The sequence below is a fragment of the Lampris incognitus genome, chromosome 11, assembly GCF_029633865.1.
Source record: "Lampris incognitus isolate fLamInc1 chromosome 11, fLamInc1.hap2, whole genome shotgun sequence".
NCBI lineage: Eukaryota > Metazoa > Chordata > Actinopteri > Lampriformes > Lampridae > Lampris > Lampris incognitus.
In genome coordinates, this window is record NC_079221.1 from 16,163,667 (window position 1) to 16,190,027 (window position 26,361).

At 45.0% G+C, this 26,361-nt stretch overlaps 1 protein-coding gene and 2 non-coding genes across 3 annotated transcripts; 1 reads left to right on the plus strand and 2 right to left on the minus strand.

The window, feature by feature from the left end:
* Positions 1 to 4,864: 4,864 nt before the first annotated feature.
* trnag-ucc (transfer RNA glycine (anticodon UCC)) lies at positions 4,865 to 4,936 on the minus strand. Its single transcript has one exon. It is a non-coding gene; the product is annotated as a tRNA-Gly (tRNA).
* An 8,615-nt stretch (positions 4,937 to 13,551) lies between these two features.
* LOC130121220 (sulfotransferase 2B1-like) lies at positions 13,552 to 20,424 on the plus strand. Its single transcript, XM_056290099.1, has 7 exons — positions 13,552 to 13,690; positions 16,215 to 16,426; positions 16,834 to 16,950; positions 17,434 to 17,443; positions 19,165 to 19,259; positions 19,858 to 20,038; positions 20,315 to 20,424. The coding sequence occupies exons 1-7, from the start codon at positions 13,552 to 13,554 to the stop codon at positions 20,422 to 20,424; spliced, it is 864 nt and encodes a 287-aa protein (XP_056146074.1).
* A 1,877-nt stretch (positions 20,425 to 22,301) lies between these two features.
* Positions 22,302 to 22,373, minus strand: trnag-ucc (transfer RNA glycine (anticodon UCC)). The gene has a single exon. It is a non-coding gene; the product is annotated as a tRNA-Gly (tRNA).
* Between the last annotated feature and the right edge of the window lie 3,988 nt (positions 22,374 to 26,361).

Genomic DNA, 26,361 nt, shown 5'->3' on the forward strand with positions numbered 1-26,361 from the left:
TGAAGCCCAGTTCGAGCTGGGAGGAATAACGCGGGACGTTACGAGGTATTTCCATGTGGGGGCGGCGTTAGATGCCCAGACGACGGCCCGAGCTATGGGGCTACTGGAAGCCCCCCGGCTGTGGGAAAATACGGCGCACTCAAGGCATTCCTTTTGCAGCTCTTCGGGCTGTCGGAGATGGAGAAGGCGGATCGCCTGTTGTCACTCAACGGACTCGGCGATAGCAAACCTTCTGAGCTGCTGGAGTAGATGTTGGCCGTTTTGGGCTCGGCGGACGCCTCCTCCATTTTCACTCATATTTTTCTACGGCAGCTCCCAGCGCCTGTGCGCACAGCGCTAGCCAGCTCCCCCCTCTCCTCCGCCAACGACTACCGCGCTCTGGGTGCGAAAGCGGACAGGATTTTCCTTGCCAACCGGCGGCAGTTCGTTCATGCGATGCTCCCCACCCAGACCTCGTCCCCGCTGCTGGAGGACGCAGCGGGCACCGCGGCTGCCCGCCGCCAGCGTGACTGCGGGCTGTGTTACCACAACAGGTTTGGTGCCAGGGCCAAGCAGTGTCGCCCGCTATGCAGCTTCAGCGTCCAGGGAAACACCAGGGCCGGCGCTCAATAGCGGCTATGAGTGCCAGCGGGAACAGCAGGCTGTTATTTATCAAGGACGCCTTATCTGGCCGGCGGCTGCTGGTCGATTCGAGCGCCCAGCGTAGTATCCTGCCTGCATCGGCCGCGGACACCATGGCCGGCGGACAAGGCCCCCCGATGGATGCCGCGAACGGCAAGCCCATACGTACCTACGGCACCAGGTATGTGGAGGTGTGTTTCGGCGGGCGGCGTTTCGGCTGGGATTTTGTTGTGGCCGCGGTGTCGGTTCCCCTCCTGGGCGCGGACTTCCTGTCCGCCTTCAGGCTGCTGGTGGATGTTACGAACCGTCGCTTGATCGATGCTGTCTCTTTCGCTACATACCCGTTCACACTGGGAGGTGCAGGGACGCTCGGCCTGTCAAACATGCTCGCCGCCGGAGACACGTATCAACGCCTGCTCGCAGAGTTCCCTGACCTCACCACACCTACATTCTCGTCAGCGGTGGCCAAGCACGGCATGGAGCACCATATTGCCACAGACGGCCCCCCGGTCTACGCACGTGCTCGGCGCCTCGACTCTGCTAAGCTCGCGATCGCCAGGGAGGAGTTTGCCACCATGGATCGCGTCGGCATCGTGCGCCGCTCGTACAGCCCGTGGGCCTCCCCTCTGCACATGGTTTCCAAGGCTGACGGCGGTTGGCGCCCCTGTGGCAATTTTCGTCGCCTGAACAACGCTACAACCCCCGACCGGTACTCCGTCCCGCACATAAATGACTTCCCCGCCCACCTGGCGAGGGCCACCTTCTTTTCCAAAGCGGATTTAGTGCGGGGCTACCACCAGATACCGGTCCACCCTCGGGACGTGCGGTCATCACGCCGTTTGGACTCTTCGAGTTCCTGCGGATGCCCTTCGGCCTCAAGGGGACAGCGCAGACGTTCCAGCGGCTGATGGACTCTGTGCTACGGGATATGCCGTTCTTGTTTGTTTACCTGGATGACATTCTCGTGGCCAGCGCGTCTGCGGGGAGCACCTGACGCACCTCCGGCAGTTGTTCGAGCGGCTCAGTGCCCATGGACTCATAGTCAACCCAGCAAAGTGCCAGTTCGGCCACCGCATCTCCCCGCAGGGAGCCGTTCCGCTTCCCGCCAGAGTGGACGCAGTCGCCAATTTCCCACGCCCCCGCACCTTGAAGTCCCTACAGGAGTTTCTGGGCATGGTGAACTTTTATAACCGATTCACTCCCCGCGCAGCTCACCGCATGCGGCCCTTGTACGAGGCCCTGCGGGGCAAGGAAGCCAAGGGCGAGGTAGACTGGTCCCCGGGAATGGACGAAGCTTTCGACGACGCCAAGGCTGCATTGACCAATGCCGCTTTGCTGGCGCACCCATCCCCCACTGCCCCGATTGCCCTCACGACCGACACCTCTGACTATGCGGTCAAGGCGGTGTGCGAGCAGGGCGTGGGTGGTGCCTGGCAACCCCTTGCCTTCTTTAGCAAACAGCTTAAAGACAACGGGCGGAAGTACAGCACTTTCGATCGGGAGCTCCTGTGTCTCTTCCTCGCCATCCGACACTTCAGGTTCCTGTTGGAAGGCCACCGTTTCACCACCTTCGTCGGCCACAAGCCGCTGACATGTACCATGGCCAACACCTCCAAGCTGTGGTCCAGGTGCCAACAGCGTCCGCTCTCTGCCATCTCGGAGTTTACCACGGACATCCGGCACGTGGCTGGCAAGGACAGCTTGGTTGCTGACTGCCTTTCCCAGGCGGTGGCAGGGTCCGTTCACTTTGGACTCGATTACACTGCCATGGTTGGAGTCCAAGCCACTGACACGGACATCCAGGCCTATCGGACGGCCACTACGGGGCTGCGGTTGGAGGATGTGGTGTTTGACAGCGCCAACGCCACGCTCCTTTGTGACATTTCCACGGGCCAGTCCCGCCCCATGGTACCCAGTGGCTGGCGGCACCGTGTGTTTGATGTTATCCATGGCCTTTCCCACCCGGGTGTGAAGGCGTCCACTAAGCTGGTGAGGGCCAAGTTCGTCTGGCCCAGCCTCAGGAAGGACGTCAAGACCTGGGCTGTCTCCTGTGTGGTGTGCAAGCGTTCCAAGGTACACTGTCATTCCAGCGCCCCCTTGGCACCATTCCTGGTGCCCGAGAGGCGTTTTGACCATGTGAATGTGGACCTGGTGGGCCCCCTGCACCCCTCTCATGGATTCACTCACCTTCTCACCATGGTGGACAGGACCACAAGGTGGCCGAAAGCTGTTCCCCTGTCATCGACCACATCTTCTGAGGTGGCCTGGGCATTCATCGGGTCCTGGGTGGCCCGTTTTGCCCCACCGGCTGACCTCACCTCTGACAGGGGCCCGCAGTTCACGTCCGAGCTCTGGACTGCAGTCGCGGAGGAGCTGGGGGTGAAGCTCCACCACACCACGGCGTACAACCCACAAGGCAACAGACTTTGCGAGTGGTTTCATTGGTCTATGAGGGCCGCTCTTCGTGCCATCCTCACGGACAGCAACTGGGTCGACCGCCTCCCGTGGGTCATACTCGGCCTTCGTTTCGCCCCCAAGGAAGACCTCCAGTCCTCGTCTGCCAAGCTGGTTTACAGCCAGCCGCTGTGTGTCCCGGGGGAGTTTCTCCCAGACGCCGTGGCCCCCTGGTCTGCAGCTTCTCATCCGGCTGTGGCCCGGGATGGTGCCAACGCTTTCGCTCGGATCCCTACATCTCATCATTGCCTCCCTCAGTCCTACGTCCCCAAGAATCTGCTGTCGGCCAGGTACATCTTCATCCGCCACGACAGCCACCGTACCCCCCTGCAGCCCCCCTACGACGGGCCTTTCCGCGTCCTGGAAGCGGGGCCTAAGAACTTTGTGGTGGACATGGGGAGCAAGCCAGAGCGGGTCTCGGTGGACCGTCTCAAGCCTGCCCATTTGGACCTGGGTGGGCCGATTGAATTGGCCCTGCCCCCGTGGCATGGACACCCCCCTTCTCGGGCCCTCGGCCCAGCTTCGGCCTCTGCCCGGGCTACGGCTCTGTCCCCTGCCCCGGCCCCCATACCCGTTCAGCACAGACGTTTTGGCCGCCTGGTCCGCCCCCCGAGATGCTGACTGTTTCACTGGGGACTGTTCGTCTGTTGTGTGGTTGTGTTTCATTGAGTACTGTTGTGTTGCATTACTATTTTGCATTTTTTCGTGATGGTGAATTTTGGGGGGCCTGTGTGGTAATACACGATGGAAGATAGATTCACCAGGGGCTGCTGCTCCTTTAAGGAAGACGTTCAGAGTTCTGACGTAGGCACTGTTTAGGGTTTCCCAGAAGGTGGAGCCATTTTTTCGACAGCCTAGCTGTTAGCTTATTGCCACGAGAGATTGAGCTTTATCGGTGTTGTTTTCTGTGGTGAGTAAACGGAATTGGCTCGACTCGATCTCTCCGTCTCCTCATTCCTGCACTCCCACAAGGTATTGTATCAGTAAAAAGTGCAGATAGCACAGTTGGTGACAACAACCATAATGAAACAGATTGTAAGCAGTAACATATATAACAAATAGTAAGAGTAACAAATAGCAGATTGTGCAGAAGTGTGCATTTCCAATAGTGAAGGGGCAGTGTGTGATTGAGTGATCAGTGTAAGATGCAACAGACTTCATATGCCCAACGTGCAATAAAACTTGTGGATCAAGAATTGGACTCTACAGTCATAAAAGAACACACCGTTAACGAGGAGGGATGTCATCATCAGACTCCATGGACTACCAGCAAGCAAGATGCAGCAGCAATCAAGAGATGTCATGTTGCACCTACTGGCCTACCGCATCAGTCAGGCAGCACTCATATACAGTTAAACTACAGTATTGTCTCAGTCTCAGCTTTGTAATGAAGAGAACAAAGTTGGTACTTTCCATCTAACTCCATATTATTTTCTCTAGCAAACTAATTTTCGGACCTCATTGAATAAATCTAGTATTTTATTCGTTTTGGGCTACTGCAATGATGTGTCAGAGCTGGGTTCAGGACTAAGAAAGCTGTACATGTGTCAAACATGCATGCCAACGGTGTGATCACGTGGTGCCTCTAATGAGCTCTATGAATATGAACTACCCCTGGGCCAAAGGTAATTGGATGCAACAGTAACAGAGACGATTTCTCCCCATGGGTAGTAGAAACGGTAGGCATACATAAAACAATCACAATAGAAAATTATCAATAACTCCGATATTCCTATGCTCGGAGGGGTTTATTAACCCTGAGATACTGATGGTTGAAAAAGGACGACACTGCGATGGCCGGGAATCGAACCCGGGTCAACTGCTTGGAAGGCAGCTATGCTCACCACTATACCACCATCGCTTGGTGGGAAACCTCCTAGAAGGCAGCTATCGTCACCACTATACCACCATCGCTTGTCGAGAACCTTGATATAAAAGTTCTTCAGCAAAAAAAAAAGTATCGGTTATCCTGTTTCTGCCTGTTGTTTAAACCCATGCCCACCGTATTTCTATGATTTCACCTTTGTGTGGTTTGTCCAAATCTACTTTAAAAGGCATCTGTCAGTAAGGACCCTCCCGTTCTCCCTCTGCGCCTCGTTTTCTGAATCCACAGCAGAACATCGAACACGTTCTTCGCTGTCGAGAGGATTTGTATTGCTTCGCTTTGTTCCCTTTCTAAAGAAAATATTATTTTGTCCGATATCATGCACATGGTGATGACGAAAAAGGAAGAAAGATGAACGTTTTCCCGGCGCACATTAAAGAGGCGCATACCTCATACTTTTCTTTCATCGCCTTATTTTGTTTTCATCATACTCTTTGTTTTATCGTCTCTAATTCTCTTCGTTTTAATTATGCTCGTGACTTTATCCTGATCGTGTTTTACCTTGTTCTGTGGAGCGGATCTGGCATTATGTCCTATATTTTTACTGTGTTTTGTTGTTTTATCTTGACTACTTGCATTATGTTATCCTGTTGTGTGAGGCACCTTGTAATGTTTAGAAAGGTGCGATATAAATAAAGTTTATTGTTATTATTAGAAGAACGGGAGCGTCCCATGTTGACGGAAGCATCTGAAACTACGCTTGGACCAGCCGCACAAAGTTAAAACTTTGTGATTGATCACAAATATTTGCAGACGATTTTACTCGCGTAACACAAAACGGTTCAAGGATTTCAGAAAAGTTATCAGTTTGGCAGATTTCGGCCGGGAGGGAAACCTTGCCACATCGTCAGAAATGCCGCAAACGGCGTCTATCTCTCTTTCCCCTCCCTCCCTCTCTCTCTCTACAGGCTGTTAAAGACAATACTGTCGCAAAATAGATGGAAATAGGCTACATTAGTAATGTAATTTTTAATCACTAAAATGAATGTAAATTCTAAGCCCGTCAATATGTTTAATCTTGCGCTGATTATGACGACCTAAAGCGGTTTTACTGCAGGTTTGAAAAGCAAGCTTTCACACCCCTCACCCTCTCTGGCCACAAAACACAACTACACTCCCTGCCAGCCGCTCTCCCGTCCCCACCGAACCCCCACCAGCACTCGGGATCTGTGCTGGGGACGTGCACAGCTCTTACACACAAAAAACCACGGCGGTTAGGGTTAGTATTATATCTTGTAGTTAGTCCACCGCCCACTGGGGGGGGGGGGCAGTAGAAGGGAGAAGTAAGAAAATGACATAAAAAAGCAGTGAGGAAAATAAAGAGAGCTGATGTACACGGTCACTGAGGAGTCGTATCGTTTCTGCTGTGTGATATGTGGATAAATAACAGTTAGGGTTAGGGTAGTTTTTGTGTTTTCAAATATACGCAAGTGACTGGCATTCTCCCGGGAGGCGAGACCAGCCAGAGCCAGCATCTTGATAACGTGACTTGCGAAAGAAAAACTTGGCCCATAGGAATGCATTGGGTACACTTTGTGATGCCGTACAAGAAAAATTCAGTGACATCGTGTCCCCCAGCTCGATTTCATAGATTAAATTTCGTGATTATGACACGAAATCTCGTGATACCCGGTTGGATCTTCAACACATCACCGGAGCTGTGTGAAGCCCCCCCCCGCTTCAAGAGCTCCACATCCCAGTCCCCAAGACACCATCAAGTATCACATGGTTAAATTACTACAGGCCATTGCGCTAACGTCTGTGGTCATGAAATCCTTCAAGAGATTGGTGTTGGCCCACCTGAAGGATATAACAGGCCCCCTGCTCGACCCCCTGCAGTTTGACTACCAAGCAAACAGGTCAGTGGAGGATGCAGTCAACATAGGATTGCACCGCATCTTCCAACACATTCACTTCCTAGGGTACTGTTTGTGGACTTCAGCTCAGCGTTTAACAACATCTTCCCAGATATCCCCGACTCCATACTCGCCCAGCTCACTGTACTAGCCCCCATCTGCCAGTGGATTAAAAACTTCCTGACAGACAGGAGGCAGCTGGTGAGGCTGGGGAAAATCACATCCAGCACCCGGACAATCATCACTCCATTCAGGACTTATACACCTTCAGACTCAGAAAATGGGCAGGAGACATCACTGCAGACCCATCACACCCTGGTCACAACCTGTTCCAACTCCTGGTATCTATCTGGTAGGCGCTACAGAGCACTGTATCAAAAAAAACAGATATAAAACCAGTTTCTTCCCGCAGACTGTCATTAAAATGTACACTTAGCGCTGTCAAATAAATCTAACCACTTTGTATCTACTGTACTGTACACAGCCCCAGCTCCAGGGCAAAATTGTTAGAGGGCACTGTGAATAACAAGGGGGGGGGGGATATCAACACGGAAAACTACCAATCTGACCACATATATATATATATATATATATATATATATATATATATATATATATATATATATATATATGTGGTCAGATTGTATATATATATATATATATATATATATATATATATATATATATATAATCCAGAATCAAGTAAATTCTTTATGAGACAGCACAAGCCTTTTCCTGCCATAACCAATCATATGATGATGATTGCTTTTGGCATGAAACAGGCTTGTACTGTCTCTTATGAGAATTTACTTTACTAACTGGATTATATATATATATATATATATATATATATATATATATATATATATATATAATATAATTGGCACAAAACATAGCAACTCGTTCCAAGATTATGCATCTTAGTACAACCACTTCCTATACAGAAAAGATAGGCCCCATCAGTCCACATCCACCACGACGAGTGGCAACAATATATCTCACGCGCACTCGCGCTTAACTCTAAAGGAAGGTGCCTCATGGGCACCTTCCTTTAGAGGTTTACCGGGCACGGCCAACTGGGAGGAGACCCCAGGGTAGACCCAGAACTCGTTGGAGGGACTACATGTCCAATCTGGCCTGGGAACGTCTTGGGATCCCCCAGGAGGAGCTTGGAGGGCGTTGCTGGGGAGAGGGACGTTTGGAGTGCCCTACTTAGCTTGCTGCCACCGCGACCCGACCCCGGAGAAGCGGCTGAAGATGAATGAATGAATGAATGAATAAATGAACAAAATGCTGCGTCAGCTTTGACGCTGTATTCCAACCACTCCCCGCGGTTATACCACTGGCTTCCGAAAGACCATTTCTGACCTTTGGGAATTTGCTCAAGGTGGGCTGAACAGGCATATCAACCCTCAAATCGTCCGGTGCAAAGCTGCCAGTTGGAGAGCTACCGTGAGGATTGTTTGAGGGAACGTTGCCACTTTCCATGGTGTTCCTTATCCGATGCGAGGGTCTAAGGACAGGATGTTGTGTTGCTGTAAAGCCCCTTGAGGTAAATTTGTAATTTGTGATACTGGGCCATACAAATAAAACTAATTGACTTGACTTTCCTCACTGTTAGCTACGGCTAGTGATGGCTGTTGCTCCTCTGTCCATGCCTCTGCTACTTCGGAACCGGTTCCCTATTGCTCCTCGATCCGAAGCCTCAGTAACTCCAGGTGCGGTTCCCTCTCCTCCTTCTTCGCTTCGATCAGTTTGAGTTGTTAATTGGCTTTTGTCCACTTTAAAAATCTTCTTATATCCATTTCGACTTTTGTTCAATTCGCGCGCAGCAAAAACAGTGTACTGACTGAGCGCACCTTGCCCTACAGAAAATCACGAGACACCTACTGACGCAACACGTGAAGGAAACGTGCAAAACAGATATGATGGATTGGATAGCCACCTTACATTAAAAAAAAAAACCCAAAAAAAATCTTTCCTAAATTTAATTAAAAATTACAATTTGGTAAATAGCGCACCAACATGAAATGGTGCAATAACGATTTTGATTTACTTAGAGGATTTAAACATCTTGAAATAATTTGGGTGGGGGGGGGGGGCATTGAATGTCGCTTGGGGGAGGGGCGCTAAGCCTCACTACAGCGCCCCCTGGAGCCGGGCCTGACTGTATATTGTAAGTATACTGGTACCCTCTTGTCACGTACATCGACCTCAGGCATGTATAAGTAATCTGCAAACATCTATTTCAAAACCTCTGTTTTATTTTCTGCACCACTGCACTTTATCACCTCTTATTTCATCTGTATACGTCAATCCTTGTGTATATATCTGAAGATTGTTGTGTTGTAATGTTGTTATTTTATGTTAAGTACACTGAGAGAGCCACGAAACCAGAGTCAAATTCCATGTATGTGCAAACCTAAATGGTCAATAAACATGATTATGATAATTTTTCCAAGTTTTAATCATCCAAATTGTTTTTATTGTTCCTTCTCTGGTAAGAACTAACCCAGCCACTGAAGATGCACAAGCCAGTGTATTCTTACAGCTGGTCCCAAGCCCGGATAAATAGGGAAGGTTGCCTCCCACAGTCCAAAGACATGTAGGTCAGTCAGGACCATCCATCCGTCCATTGTCTTAACCACTTATGCTGCTCTCAGGGTCTCGGGTCGGCCATACTAAATTGTCCCCAAATATGAATGTGTGTGGGTTTGTATATGTCGGCCCTGAGTGGGTTGGTGCTAGAATGCATTGTCCGCAGGGAGATGGGAGGGAACTCCGCTGCACGTCATCAAATGCTCACAGCGGAATCGGCCAATATCGACGAGGGGTCCTTCGACTACATATGACGTCACAGATTATGTTGCTGGCTAGCGTTGTTTAACACTAGCTCTATAGTTATTTAGCTGTGTGTTTTACAATCCACATTGAAATAGAGTCGGTTAGTAAAGGTGCGAGGGCCGAAGGCCCGAGTTGCGTCTAAGGAGCGAGGCCGCAGGCTCAGGATCCCCCCCGGGGGTCCTGGATGAGCGAACGCGCGCGAGGGCCTAATGTCAATCTACTGTTTCCCGCTGTTCCTAAACTGAACTAGCCCCTACCCAAGCCCCTTCCCAATCATAAGATTGGTCGATTCTGCTGTGAGCATTTGATGACGTGCTGCGGAGTTCCCTCCCACCTCTCTCCGGACGATGCATTCTAGCACTAACCCTGTGTGATGGCCTGGCGACGTATCCAGGGTGTCTCCCCGCCTGCCGCCCAATTCCTGCTGGGATAGGCCGCAGCATCCCCGCGACCCCGTGGGCAGGATAAGCGGTTCAGATAATGGATGGATGGACATTTTGTTGTTGCTGAGGCGGAATCAGCCAAGTGACACTACCGCCTTTTTTCCAGAAGGGGGCACCAAAATCAACACAGAATCTTAGTGGTATCTTTAAATAAATGTGTGGCACGTGCATACCATTTATCGCAGTTCAAGCAGTCTTTTGCGATACGTATATCGCACATGTTGATATTGCGATGAAGGTAAATTTTCCGATATATTGTGCAGCCCTTGTATGAAGAGCTGCATTATGACGGTAACCCTCCAGCTCTGTTTACAGGGTGTGACTGTGACACACGCCACTTATGTTTCTTGTTTTTTTTCCACTTAAATCCGAAAATCACTGCTGAGCTGTCACAGATCAGAAACGACCCACACGCAGAATCACTGAGCAGAGGCAGGAGTTAGGCAAAAGAGCTACTTCACTGATTAAAAAAAGGCAATACATACAATCAGGCGGGATACGAAGCAGGCAAGGAGCACAAACTACGATGTGGCAAACAACAAGGCCCAATGGACCAGAATATATACTGGGGTATGAACCGACAAGCAACACATGTGGCTGAATGAGCAACTGATAGGCTGACAGATAATGCAGGGGGAGTGCCAGTGGGTGGAGACAGTGTACTGGTGGGAACAGCTGGCAGGTGCTGATTGGAGAATGAGTGGAGGGGTGTGTGCAGGAGAAGCAGCAGGAGGGAGGGGGGATTAAGAGGAGCGGGAAGCTCTAGCAGAGTCCATGACAGTAAGCTATTTGATGATTAGAAAGCTACAGCAGTTAACAGAGATTAACAGTAGCTATTCAGGGAGGTTCTTATTTATTCTTCTTTTTTGTTTTACTTTATTTTTGTCTTATTGCTTTTGCTTATTTACCATTTTATTATTTGATACTTCCCGTAGCAAGGCCACACCATACCTTGTGGTATCGGTTAGACATGTAGGTTCTTGATAAATTAGGCTTTAAGGGGGGGGGGGTAAGCAGGGACAATGGGGAGAAGGAAAACTATTACTCTTGGGTCGTTTGAATTTAGGTACTACATATGTCATTAAATGCAAGATGATGTAACTGTGACAGTGAGGGAGGGCTAATAGTCTCACTTTTACTAGTTGAAATGTCAAGGGTTTAAACCATCCTGTTGAGAGGGGGAAGGTTCTTGCACATCTAAAATCATTATCTTCAGACATAATATTCTTACAAGAAATTCATCTAAAAATGACTCTCATAGCAGACTTAGAGCTAGATGGATAGGAAATATTTACCATTCTAACTTCTCAGCTAAGGCAAGAGGCACCGCCACTCTGATAAGAAGGGACATTCCCTTCATACGCAAGAAAACTATAGCTGATAGAGGGACGCTACATATTGGTAATTGGAGAGTTATAATCTGTACCCATTACACTGCTTAATAAATATGCTCCCAATACTGACACTCCACAGTTCTTTAAAGGAGTCATGGGCCACATACCTGATATATCCCAGACCAACCGAGTTATTGGTGGTGATCTCAATTGTGTTTTGGATCCTTACTTAGACAGATCATCCACACATAGAGCTCCTCGAAGTATCTCCAGTGACTTTCTCAACACATTTATCAATAATTCAAATATATTTGGTATTTGGCATCTTGCCAATCCAACAGGTAGAGAATACTCGTTCTTCTCATCGACTCACAATTCATATAGTAGAATAGATTATTTTCTTGTTGATTCAAAACGTATACCTCTTTCTACAGACCCCACATATCATAGCATTTTAATTTCTGAGCACTGCCCTGTATGTTTTCACTAAATTTTAAAGATATCACTGCTCCACACAGAAACTGGAGACTGAACCCTTAACTGTTCACTGACCATGGATTCTGTGATTACTTTAAAAGACAAATTGACTTTTACTTTGAGACCAATGATGTTCCAGGCACACCCCCCCCCCCCATCACTTCTGTGGGAGGCAATGAAGGCCTACCTCAGGGGTTGTGTAATTTCATTTGATGCCTCTAGGAGGCGTAAGAATAAGGCTAAACTGGTTGGACTACAGGACCAAATCCACCACGAGATCAGCAGAATGCTCAACATCCCTCTGATTATCTATACAGGGTAATATCATCTGTAAAATATCAATACAACCAAATACTTTCTGCGAAGATCAGCAAAGCCTTTATGTATACTAAACAAAATTATTTTGAATTTGGTGACAAGCCACAGAAATTATTAGCCCGACAACTCATAAAAAAATAAAGTGATGGCACAATTCATTCATTCATCATCAGCCGCTTCTCCGGGGTCAGGTCGTGGTGGCAGCAAGCTAAGTAGGGCACTCCAGACACCCCTCTCCCCAGCAACGCCCTCCAGCTCCTCCAGGGGGATCCCAAGGCGTTCCCAGGCCAGACTGGACATGTAGTCCCTCCAGCGAGTTCTGGGTCTACCCCGGGGTCTCCTCCCAGTTGGCCGTACCCGGTAAACCTCCAAAGGAAGGTGCCCATGAGTTATCCTAATCAGATGCCCGAACGACCTCAACTGGCTCCTTTTGACGCAAAGGAGCAGTGGCTCTACTCCAAGCTCCCTCCAGATGTCCGAGCTCCTCACCCTATCTCTAAGGCTGAGCCCAGACACCCTACGGAGGAAACTCATTTCAGCTGCTGTATCGGTGATCTCAATCTTTCAGTCACTACCCAAAGCTCATGACCATAGGTGAGGGTTGGAATGAAGATTGACTGGTAAATTGAGAGCTTTGCCTTCTGGCTCAGCTCTTTCTTCAGCACAACGGCCCGGTACAACGTCCGCATAACTGCACCCATCTGCCTGTCAATCTCCAGCTCTATCCTACCCTCACTCGTGAACAAGACCCCGAGATACTTGAACTCCTTCATGTGATTGCACAATTCATAAGATTAAATCTTGCACTGGTAACCCACTGATAAAGCCCAAAGATATTAATGATAGATTCCTTCAGTTTTATAAAAATATATACACATCTAGGAACAATATTGATGTAGTAGCTATGAATGACTTCTTAGATAATTGTAACTTTCCTAAATTAAACCAGGATGAGTCTAACCAACTGAATTCAGAAATCACTATTGCGGACATATAAAATGCTATCTCCTCACTTAAAAGTGGCAAAACCCCCGGCCCAGATGGCTTACAAAGTGAGATGTATAAAAAGTTTGCTGGGGCCCTCTGTCCTTATTTACATCGTATGTTCGGGCAGGCTCATGCTGACGGCACCCTGCCTCCTACAGTAACAGAGGCCGTTATCACTAGAAGGGTAAGGATCCGGAGGAAGTGGGTTCATACATATATTGGTTCACTCATATATCTTGAAATGAATATAGGCTGTAGGTCAGTGGTGGAACAACTCACTGCATGTATCTAAACTACAGTACATGCTCTTTCTATCTGTGCAGGTTTGAATAATGACAGAGACAGAGTTATACAGTGTGTACAAAGGGGTCAACCTCCCTACACGTACACACACACCGGAGAGCCTTCGGTACTATGAAGAGTTTTTTTCCCACTCAGATGACATTGTCATTGTGACCTATCCCAAGTCTGGTAAGTTGTGTGTTGGGTGAAGAGAGACTGCCATTAGTTGTGGAAAAATGCATTGCATTCAGGGGCACTGTTTATTATTACTGGAGATCAGGCTTTTCTATTTTAAACTAGCTGCACCTCTATGAGGCTAAATCACTGTCAGCATTCTCAAGTTTAAAACTAAGATTTGAATGTCTGTAATAACTGCTTAATACTCATAATGTTTGCAGTCTAGTGCTTTTAGTGTAACAAACTTCCACTTCAGCATTTCAACGTGTTTCAGAGTTTCAACACGTTCCTTTCGGATCATCAGATCTGATCTGATCTGATCTTTGCAGTTCTGCATGCTGGGATTTCGGATCATCAGATCTGATCTTTGCAGTTCTGCATGCTGGGATTTCTGGCAGTGATCTAACAGGGGAAAGATTCGAAATAACAGCTCCAAAAAAAAAAAACAGATTTCTTTAACACACCAATGTGTGATCCCATGTGGATGTGTTTTCATGTTGCCTGTCATTCAAAATTTGAATAGGTGGTTCTTACTACTTTGGAAATGCCCACCACTCAAAAGGGGTTTTGGCACTTCGATGAAAACTTGGTATTTAAAACTGGTTTATTTTATGAATTCTTACTTAAATTTGGAAAAAAGTAGATTAATTCTCATTATGAAATGTCACTGAATCAGTGTTTATTAGGTTTTATCACATTCTAAGCCAGTAGACCAGACCTTTGAACATTCAAATGTTAGTTTTTTACCTAATGATTTTACCTAATACACCCGTGCCTTATTTTGGAGTGTGTTACCATCCTCAGGCAAGGCATGGGTGAGTCATGACTTTTTTTTTGTGGCTTTTCCCCCTTTTCCCCCCCAATTGTACCCAGCCAATTACCCCACTCTTCTGAGCCATCCTGGTTGCTGCTCCACCCCCTCTGCCAATCCGGGGAGGGCTGCAGACTACCACGTCTCCTACGATGCATGCGGATTTGCCAGCTGCTTCTTTTCACCTGACATTGAGGAGTTTCACCAGGGGGAAGTAGCACATGGGAGGATTGCGCTATTCCCCCCAGTTCCCCCTCCCTCCTGAACAGGTGCCCCAGCCGACCAGAGGCGGCACTAGTGCAGTGACTAGGACACACACTCCCATCTGGCTTCCCTCCCGCAGACACGGCCAATTGTGCCTGTAGGGACGCCCGACCAAGCTGGGGGTAACACGGGAATTTGAATCGGAGATCCCTGTGTTGATAGGCAACGGAAAAGACCACTATGCTGAGTCATGATATTTTTAAGCGATGGGATCGGTTCAGGCTATGGTTTATGGCTCAAGGGGGGAAATAAGGTCATGTATATTGGACAATAACACTCCAAACTGGAAAATAATAGTTGAAAAACTTAATCTCTTAACCACATCTTTCAGCTGAGATCACTGTAGGCAAGATTAAGATGAAAAGAAAAAATTGCATACTACACATAATAATAATAGTCAATAATAATATTAACAATAATAACAATAATAACTTCATTTATACAGCACTTTTCTAAAACAATATACAAAGTGCTTTACAATGAAATAAAACCAGAAAAGGCAAAAACAAGAGTAAGATCAAATAAGTAATAGTAAAAATAAAAACAGTATAAATAAAAAAAATTAAAAATCAAACATTTGTAAAGAAAAGTTGTAAAACGAGATTAAAAGAAGCTAGAGACTTGGTTTGTCTTAGTTCAACAGGAAGAGAGGTCCATAGTGTGGGGGCTCTAGCCGCGAAAGCCCCAATCACCCTTTGTGACAAACCGAGACCTGGGAATAACCAGCAGGGCTCCATCTACATATCTTAATGGTCGAGGGGGCATATACCAGGTCAATAAATCAGAAAAGTATGTAGGAGCAAGACCGTTTAAAGCCTTAAAAGTGAGCAATAAAAATGTGAAATCAATTCGAAATATAACAGGGAGCCAGTGCAGGGAGGCAAGCACAGGAGTGATATGGTCATGCCTCTTTGTCCCGGTTATGAGCCGAGCAGCGGTGTTTCGTACCAACTGCAGATGGTGGAGGGTGGCCTTGCTGATACCAGAATAAAGTGCATTACAATAGTTAAGCTGAGAATAGATAAAAGCATGTACGACTTTTTGCAGATCGGCAATTGATAAAAATTACCTTTTTTTTGGAGATTACCTTGAGCTGGAGAAAGCATGACTGAACAACATGTTTGATTTGAAAACTGAGGTTAGCATTGAATATTATCCCATGATTCCTAGCAGCCTTCTTAAGAGTACCTGACAGACCACAAAGATTAGTAACAAAAGGGCTGATAGAAATTTCGGGACCGAACATATCTTAAAAGCCGAATAATACTTCTAGTTGGCATTCAACTTTTCATGACGTAACCAATATATAGTCCATTTTAATGTGAATAGAAAAAAGCTTGTTTGTTTGTGCACATTAAACCTAGAGAACATAAGCTCTACAATGTTGTGAATACGGGATAGTTCAGTTGATCTGTTCAAACTCAAGTTTAAATATCTGAACACTGGTGCACTTGCTCTCAGGTACAACATGGATGCAGGTGATAGTCCCACTGATCCAAAGTGGAGGGGATCTCACCACCATTCAGACATTGCCCACCTGGGACCGAGCTCCCCGGCTGGAGGTGTACAAGACCCCTTTCCTCAACCTGGAAGACAGGCCATCTCCGCGTCTATTCGTTACACACTACCACTACAGCATGATGCCTCCGTCTTTCTTAAAAGTCAAGCCAAAGGTAGCTTTGGTGAACAGATCGTGTGGTGATAATTACAGCTTCAACGGTGGCAATAAAGAAGCTGTTAAGCAAATGCATATTACATTATGATGTTTAGTTATACTGTTGAGCATTACAGACTAAAGTAGTACATGCATTACACTCAACATTTCAGACATTTACAGTGGTAGAGGCTCTTATCAGGACAATTTACAATGAATGTGATAGCTGCATATGTTCCAGATTTCAAATTACCAGAACTTCAAGTAACCAAAGATCATAAAGAAATACAGACAATGTTGCAGTGACCACAGAGCCATCATTTAAGAGAATGTAATAGGAAAAGACATAACATAAAAATTATAAAATGCATTTTTTAGAGATGAGGTCACAAACCATATTAATCAGAGGTAATTCCGTTATTACAGGTCGTCTATGTCATGAGGAACCCCAAAGATATGTTTACATCTTCATTTCACTTCTATGGGATGACTTCCTACCTGGTCAAGTCAGGCACACAGACTCAATCCTTAATGGAAAAAGTTGTGTATCGTGCTATTCCTATGCAGTGTTGTTATCTGTTACTAATCTTAAATGTGCTACAGTCATGGTTGAAAGTTTGTGAACCCTTTAGAATTGTCTGTATTTCTGCATAAATATGACCTAGAACATCATCAGATTTTCACACAAGTTCGAAAAGTAGAAAAGAGAACCCAATTAAACAAATGAGACCAAAATATTATACTTGGTCATTTGTTTATTGAGGAAAATGATCCAATATTACATATCTGTGAGTGGCAAAAGTACGTGAACCTCTAGGATTAGCAATTAATTTGAAGGTGAAATTAGAGTCAGGTGATTTCAATCAATGGGATGACAATCAGGTGTGAGTGGGCGCCCTGTTTTATTTAAAGAACAGGGATCTATCAAAGTCTGATATTCACAACATATGTTTGTGGAAGTGTATCATGGCAAGAACAAAGGAGATTTCTGAGGACCTCAGAAAAAACATTGTTGATGCTCATCAGGCTGGAAGAGGTTACAAAACCATCTCTAAAGGATTTAGACTCCAGGATCCGCAGTGGTGTAGCGGTCTAAGCATCGGCTTTGTGTCGATGCAGTTGCCCACTGGGGACCAGGGGTTCACGCCCCGGTCTCGTCAGATCCGACTATGGCCGAACTCGATAAAGCAGCAATAATTTGCAACGCTGTCTTTGGGAGGAGGGCGGAGTCGGCTTGTGTTCGTCACATGAATGCGTCTCTGTGTGTGTCAGAAAAAGCAGTGGTTCGGCCTGGATTCGCCTTGTCACGAAAGTGGGGAGGCGTCTCCTTCGAGACTGCCAGCCGGAGAGGTGCAGTTGGCGAGTGCATGCAGTACGAGGGTGGGTGTTTGAACTAAAATAGGGATCGATTGGCCACTAAATTGGGAGAAAAAAGGGAAACATCAGAAATAAATAAATAAAAAGGGTTTAGACTCCACCAATCCACAGTCAGACAGATTATGTACAACTGGAGGAAATTCAAGACCATTTTTACCCTTCCTAGGAGTGGTCGACCATCAAAGATCACTCTAAGAGCAAGGAGTGTAATAGTCGGCCAGGTCACAAAGGAACCCAGGGTAACTTCTACGCAATTAAAGACCTCTCTCACATTGACTAATGTTAATGTTCATGAGTCCACTGACAACAATGGTGTGCATGGCAGGGCTGCAAGGAGAAAGCCACTGCTCTCCAAAAAGAACATTGCTGCCCATCTGCAGTTTGCTCAAGATTACATGGAAAAGCCAGAAGGCAATTTGAAATGTGTTTTGTGGACAGATGAAACCAAAATAGAACTTTTTGGTTTAAATGAGAAGCGTTATGTTTGGAGAAAGGAAAACACTGCATTCCAGCATAAAACCTTATCCCATCTATGAAACACGGTGGTGGTAGTATCATGGTTTGGGCCTGTTTTGCTGCATCTGGGCCAGGACAGCTTGCCATCATTGATGGAACAATGAATTCTGAATTATACCAGCGAATTCTTACGGAAAATGTCAGGACATCTGTCTGTGAACTGAATCTCAATAGAACATGGGTCATGCAGCAAGACAACGACCCTAAGCACACAAGTCATTCTACCAAAGAATGGTTAAAGAAGAATAAAGTTAATGTTTTGGAATGGCCAAGTCAAAGTCCTGACCTTAATCCAATCGAAATGTGGAAGGACCTGAAGCGAGCAGTTCACGTGAGGAAACCCACCAACATCCCAGAGTTGAGGCTGTTCTGTACAGAGGAATGGGCTAAAATTCCTCCAAGCCAATGTGCAGGACTGATCAAGTCACCAGAAACATTTAATTGCAGTTATTGCTGCACAACGGGGGGCACACACCAGATACTGAAAGCAAAGGTTCACATACTTTTACCACTAACAGCTATGTAATATTGGATCATTTTCCTCAATAAATAAATTACCAAGTATAATATTTTGTATCTCATTTGTTTAATTGGGTTCTCTTTATCTACTTTTAGGACTTGTATGAAAATCTGATGATGTTTTAGGATATGTTTATGCAGAAATATAGAAATTTCTAAAAGGTTCACAAACTTTCAAGCACCACTGTATATTTTGTGGACAGCTGAAGTCAAGGGTCTGGCAACCACAGGCTTGTCAAAAGCCAAACTGCATTGCAGTAGAATTAGCATATTCAATAATTACCATGAAAGAAAACCTTGTACCTTGATTCCAACACAGTTTTTGTTGTTATCTTATCCATCTAGTGATATATGGCTCGTGGTTTGATCACGTCAAGGGCTGGCTGAATGTTAAAAACAAAGAGAACAGTATGTACATTTCCTATGAGGAAATGATTATGGTAAGATTTTCACAGTATTTAAAAAAATGTAGCTTAATTTAATTTAATGTGGTATACTGGTGAGCATAGCTGCCTTCCAAGCAGCTGACGTGAGTTTGATTCCCGGCCATCTCAAAAATATAATTTTAGGGTGGCACGGTGGTGCAGTGGTTAGTGCAGTCGCCTCACAGCAAGAAGGTCCTGGGTTCGAGCCCCAGGATAGTCCAAACTTAGGGGGTCATCTTGGGTCATCGTCTGTATGGAGTTTGCATGTTCTCCCCGTGTCTTTGTGGGTATCCTCTGGATGCTTCAGTTTCCTCCCACATTCCAAAGACATGTAGGTCAGGTGAATCGGCCACACTAAAAATTGTCACTAGTGATAGACTGGCGGCCTGTCCAGGTTGTCTCCCCACCTGCCACCCAATGACTGCTGGGATAAGCTTCAGCATCCCACGCCCTTGAGCAAGATAAGTGGTTTCGATAATGGATGGATAGTTTAATGTTACTTAAATAACAATATTTCTGCCATGCAATTCTTTACAAGTTCCCACAAGAATACTACCATTATCTCCATGCAGTGGAAATGTGATAATATAAACTGTGTTGCTCTGTGATACAGGACCTAAAAGATGCTGTAGCAAGGATTGCCCAATTCATGGAGAAACCATTGAATTCTGAGGTGATACAGAAAATAGCAGACCAATGTATTTTCATGAATATGAAAAAGAACAAGACGTCCAACTATTCATTGGTGTCGAGGGAGTTTATGGACCAGACAAAGTCAGAGTTTCTCAGAAAAGGTGTGCCTTAATATATTTTGCTTTGTTTTATTACACGTGGCCACAATTGGTGATGAGCTGTGAGACTATGTTTCAGCCCACTTCATCAGTGCAAAATGAATTTGGAATAAACATCTGTTCTGGATACAAACCTACATCTAATGCATAATCTATATACAAGTGTTGCGAATTACTATTCCTATTAAGAGTTAAATCATACTAAAACAGGTTTTTAATCTGATTTTCCCATGCTTTTTGACCTTGATTATGATCCTTATTTTAACTTACTTTTTTCAGGGATTGCTGGGGACTGGAAAAACCTACTAACTGTGGCAGAGGCAGAATACTTTGATAACTTTTACAAAGAAGAAATTAAAAATGTGCAATACAAATTTGCATGGGATTAAAATGTTCTGTTGATAAATCTATTCCTGTTATGGTGAACAGCAATGAATTGAAAGAATGCAAATACGTAATGGTTCAGTTCTGGTTTGGTTATATTAAAGGCCTCAATTTTGCAGTAGACTTAGAAATATTATATGTCATTTCAATTCAATTCTGACCTCTATCGTTCATTGATGTGAATGACAACCAATTAGCAGTAACTCCATTAGCAGCCATAATACTGAACAGTTTTCTGTGTCTCTGAAATGCTGCAGAAACTGTGTCCATAAGTGGTGGACAATCTGTGAATGTGAAAACTTCTCCTAACTCCTGGTTTAGTGGTACCTTCAGTGAGACTATAGTGAAACAGGATACACTGCATAAGAAATGCAAATAACAATGGTATATATAGGTATTGTAGTGAATGCCACCAAAGACAGTGATTCACAGTGACATCACTTCTGCACAATGTTGGTGGCATTTCAGAAACACGGGTAGACTGTTCATAATTATGTCTGCCAATAGAGTGTTGTCTCTGCAACATATACTACATATACAGAGATGATGTTGAAAATCCTGATTGCTTCCCTTTAATAACAGTTCTTATTCAGGAGACATTTTTGTCATTCTTTGATTGTGATTTAGGTAAAAAATTATATTGGGGTTAAGGCAAAACTTATTGAAGGATTTTTTCCTCTACTATTTTGGACGTGACAGGAATTTGGCAAGCTGATATAAAATGATTTTATATTGCCAAAAACAAATGGTTGTTTAGATTAGAGAATTTGGCTATACCCTTGAAATACACAGAGTTCAGATTAAGTTTCAACATTATTTGTCATATATGAAAAGTAAAGTTTACACTTATTCTAATATTGTAATTCTTGTTTTGCTGGCTCAACACACATGGAAAATAAAAATACTTAAAGGAGTCAATGTGCAGGATACACGTGCAAAAACAGTCAGTGCAGACTTTGAATGTACTTTGTTGGACAGTGTGCCACAGTAGAGAATGTCTGTATAATAGAAAAGGTAACATGTGCAATGTTATTGTAAACAGTAAACTTGTAAAAATGGCAGACTGTGCAGTAGGTAAGAGTAACCATAATGAACAGGTATTGTAAAAGTAAAAAGTGGAAATAGCACAGTTGGTGACAGCAACCATAATGAAACAGATTGTAAGCAGTAAACGGTTGTGCAATTAGCAGATTGTGCAGTCAATGACAACATCCATAATATACAGCTCAAGTGTGCATTTCCAATAGTGAAGGGGCAGTGTGTGATTGAGTGATCAGTGTAAGATGCAACAACAATCGAGAAAAGTCATGTTGCACCTGTTGGCCTACTGCATTCAGGCAGCACTCATATACAGTTAAACTACAGTTTTGTCTCAGTCTCAACTTTGTAAAGGGAGAACAAATAAAGTTGGTATTTTCCATCTAACTCCATATTATTTTCTCTAGCAAACTAATTGTTAGACCTCACTGAATCAATCTGGTACTTTATTCGTCCCTCACTTTATGGCAGGCAGCAACATAGACTGCTGCTAACTTACAGCTCTTTGGGTCTTCCCCTAGTAGGACTGGTAGTTTTTCCTTCATCTGATATAGGTCAGAACTAGCTTCAGGACTAAATAAATGTCCATGTGTCAAACATGCATGTCAAGGGTGTGATCATGTGGTGCCTCTATGAGCTCTTTGAATATGAACTACCCCTGGGCCAAAGGTAATTGGATACAACAGTAAAAGTGACGATGTATCCCCATTGGAAGTAGAAACAGTTGGCATACATAAAATAATCACAATAAAAATCATCAGTAACCACGATACTCCTGTTTGGAGGAGTTCATTCACTCTGAGATACTGAAATCGTATTGGTGGTTAAAAAAAAAAAAACGAGTTGCGATGGCCGGGAATCGAACCCGGGTCAACTGCTTGGAAGGCAGCTATGCTCACCACTATACCACCATCGCTCCACAGGACTATGTCGAAGAGTTTGTCAGCAAAAAAAATAAAAAAATAAAAAAAGGAAAAAAAAGTTTCGGTTATCCTGTTTCTGCCTGCTGTTTAACCCCATGCCCACCATACTTCTATGCTTTCACCTTTGTGTGGTTTGTCCAAATCTACTTTAAAAGGCATCTGTCAGTAAGGACCCTCCCGTTCTCCCTCTGCGCCTCGTTTTCTGAATCCACAGCAGAACATCGAACACGTTCTTCGCTGTCGAGAGGATTTTTTGATTGCTTCCCTTTGTAAAGAAAATATTGTTTGGTCTAATATGATGCGCATGGTGATGACGAACAAGTAAGCAGAGATGAACGTTTTCCCGGCGCACATTAAAGAGGCGCAGAAGAACGGCAGCGTCCAATATTGACGGAAGCATCTGAAACTACGCTTGGACCAGCCACACAAAGCTGACACTTTGTGATTTATCACAAATATTTGCAGACGGTTTCACTCAGGTAACACAAAAGCGTTCAACGATTTCAGAAAAGGTTATCAGTTTGGCAGATTTCGGCCGGGAGGGAAACCTTGCCACATCCGTCGAAAATGCCGCAAACGGCGTCTCTCTCTCTTTCCCCTCCCATCTGTTTATTTGCGCTCTCTCTCTCTCTCTCTCTCTCTCTCTCTCTCTCTCTCTCTCTCTCTCTCTCTCTCTCTCTCTCTCTCTCTCTCTCTCTCTCTCTCTCTCTCTCTCTCTCTCTCTCTCTCTCTCTCTCTCTCTCTCTCTCTCAATTCAATTTAATTCAAATGGCTTTATTGGCATGACGTAACAATGTACATATTGCCAAAGCAAGTGTCCAAACATTGAAAAAAGCCAAACATCAATTGGAAAACACAATTGAAAACAAACACACTACAACAAAGAAACACACTACAACAAAGAAACACTGTACAACAAAGAAGCATAATACAAGACAAAATAGCATACTGTCATCGAATGTGGCAGCAACAACGTGTGTCAGGTGACTGTCAAGTCACTGTCCCTCACTTTATGGCAGGCAGCAACATAGACTGCTGCTAACTTACAGCTCTTTGGGTCTTCCCCTAGTAGGACTGGTAGTTTTTCCTTCATCTGATATAGGTTAAGAAAGCCTTTTGTTATTAGTTCTGATTGTTTAACATGTGCTTCTCTAGGATGTTTATATTTTTCACATTTGGTGAGGAAGTGTAGCTCTGTTTCAGGCTCACTGAGGGTGCAGTGACAGCACAGCCTTTGCTCTGCAGGGAGCAGGTCTTCCCGTGTCTCCCCTTTTCAATAGCAAGGCTGTGCTCACTCAGTCTGTACTTTGTCAAGGTCCTTTTTCAGTCACCATGCTCAAATAACCTGATATGGTGTACTGTCGATTTAGAGCCAGATAGCGCTGCATTCTGCTCTGTGTTTTTGTTTGTTTGCCAATGGGTGATGTAGTTTTGTTTTAACTGTTTTGTAATTTGATTGGGTCTGATTGGTGATGTGTTCTGTTCCTGAGGTGTGTTAATAGAGCAGGTTTGTGCTCTCAGTCCCGTGACCAGTTGGGTAAGGGGGTTGCTATTACTATTCAGCTCTTGGCATTGCAGGGCTTGGGGATGATACGAGAGGGTGTCACTTAGTTTTAGATGTGTCCAAAAGTTAATTGCTCTTTTTTGTATTTTTAATATTAGTGAGTATTGGCCTAATTCTGCCCTGCATGCATTGTTTGTAGCTTTCCTCTGGACATGTAGGAGAATCTTACAGAACTCTGCATGCAAGGTCTCAATGGGATGTTTATCCCATTGAGTAAAGTCTTGTTTTGTAAGTGGACCCCACACCCACTGCTAGAGAGTGCAGTTGGTTCAATAACAGCAGTCTCTCTTCTCTCTCAATAGCCTGTTAAAAGACAATACTTCCTCCTGTCGAAAAGTAGCTGGTAGTGGGCTACACCAGTAATGTAATTTTCCATCCATTATCCAAACCGCTTATCCTGCTCTCAGGGTCGTGGGGATGCTGTAGCCTATCCCAGCAGTCATTGGGCAGCAGGCGGCAAGACACTCTGGACAGGCCACCAGGCCATCACAAGGCTAATGTAATTTTAATCATGAAAATTAACATTTATTTTTAGCTTGTCAACATATTTAATCTTGCGTTGATTATTTTTCCTCACGTTTAAATGGGAAGAACTCCTGTGAACATTGCTGTTCAATATGTTCTGTGTGAATGAAGTTTGTGATGATTGGTATTTATACGAACAGCAGCAGATGTAGAAGTATTAGTAGTTGTAGAAGTTGTAGCAATGGTGACAGTAATTACTGTCAATTACTATCAACACTAGTTTTGATAGTATAGGTTATACTGGTAGTGATAGTATTAGTTGTCATAGTAGTAGTGGCAGGCGTGCTTTTAGTGATACAGGGTACACTACAAGAGAACACAGGTCAATATAACTGAAATCAGTCAATCCACAATGCAGTCTCTAGAATCGCATGACACCTTTTGCATTTCAAATTGCTTGCCTTGTGTATCACTGGCCACCTGTCAGTAGTGGTGCTCATGGCAGACATGGGATACTGAGGAAGCTAGTTCTGTTTGGCTATCCATTGCACAGCCCTGTCTCTGGTACGGCGCACTTGGACAGCTGCAGTGTTCATCCTTTGGTCCTCTCTCATCTATCATAATAATAAGACTTTTACTTTGTGTGTTTTGGATTGGATTAGTCTATCAAATAAGGATTATCAGCTGCTTAAAACATTCAACGCATGTTGGACCGTTTGCAATGTTGCCCTGTCTGTAGCTTTTGTCTCAGCAAAGCTTTCAGTTTTGCAGGCGTAGTCTATGGAAATTGCTTCTCCAAAAGACTGGTGGTTGGAAAATACAGTGGTATCTCCACATCTAGTGTGCGTGTGTGTGTGTGTGTGTGTGTGTGTGGGGGGGGGTCATTGTTCAGTGTCTTGCACAAGGACACTTCAGTAGGCCAATTGTATGCTAGGACAGCAGCTTGGATCCAGGTCTTCCAGTTAAGAGACAGTGTGACTCACTGCACCTCCCCAAGTTGCTCCTTATGAAAGAGATTCGAAGTGCCTTGCGCTGTGTCATTTTGTCCCCAGAAAGCCTCAACAGCCAAGCTGTCAACAAGCAACTACTGACAGCTTCAGCTGACCTCAGCTTCAGTCCATCTCAACAGGTGTCCCCATACGTATGTAACTGAAACATGCTCTGCAATCTATATCTAGTCAACAGCAGGCCCGGCAGGAAATAGAGAGCAGAGGCTATAAACTGGGGTGGTTTGGTGGTTTTTGACAAACCTCAGACCCTATAAAAGCTTTGGCTTTGAATTGGCAGGTATTTTCTGTCACGCCAGGGCACTAGGCGCTGCCCAACCGCTCACACGCGAGGGTCTGGCAGGCCTTGTGAGGCAGCATTGGTTTCATCATGGGTCTGGTTCCAGAGTGAGCAGAGTAAAGCCTGTTTTAGTGGGTCTCCGCACAACAAGAGTATGTTTTAATGAGCCTAGATCCCAGGGTGAGACTAAATTTATTCAATCTGGTTCCTGGGTTGAAAAGTTTAAGAACCACTGTTGAGGGGAATATGTTTTTCCCTCTCTCAGCACACCCCTGTGTCTATGTGTCTCTCTCGCCATCTGACTGTCTGCTTTTCTTCTTTTTCTGTCTTTCTTTTTGCTAGTCTCTCTATCTGGCTGTATATCTCTCTGTCTATCCATTTCTCTTTCTCTCCAAGTCTCTATCTTCTTTGGACTCCATCTTTTTTTCTGTCTCTTTCTGTCTAAGTCCCTCTGTCTTCTAGGGGCGTACATCACAAGTTTCATCACAATACAATATTTGTTGCTATCATAAAGTCTACCCCGATACGACTTTGATTCAATTCAGCGCAGGGGCCTGCGATCGATATGAGGCGAGATCACATGCCCATGTAACACAATCAGTTACATTATAGCCACTGACAAAAAGCAACTAAAATATGATTTCACAATTTTATTACTACGCTCT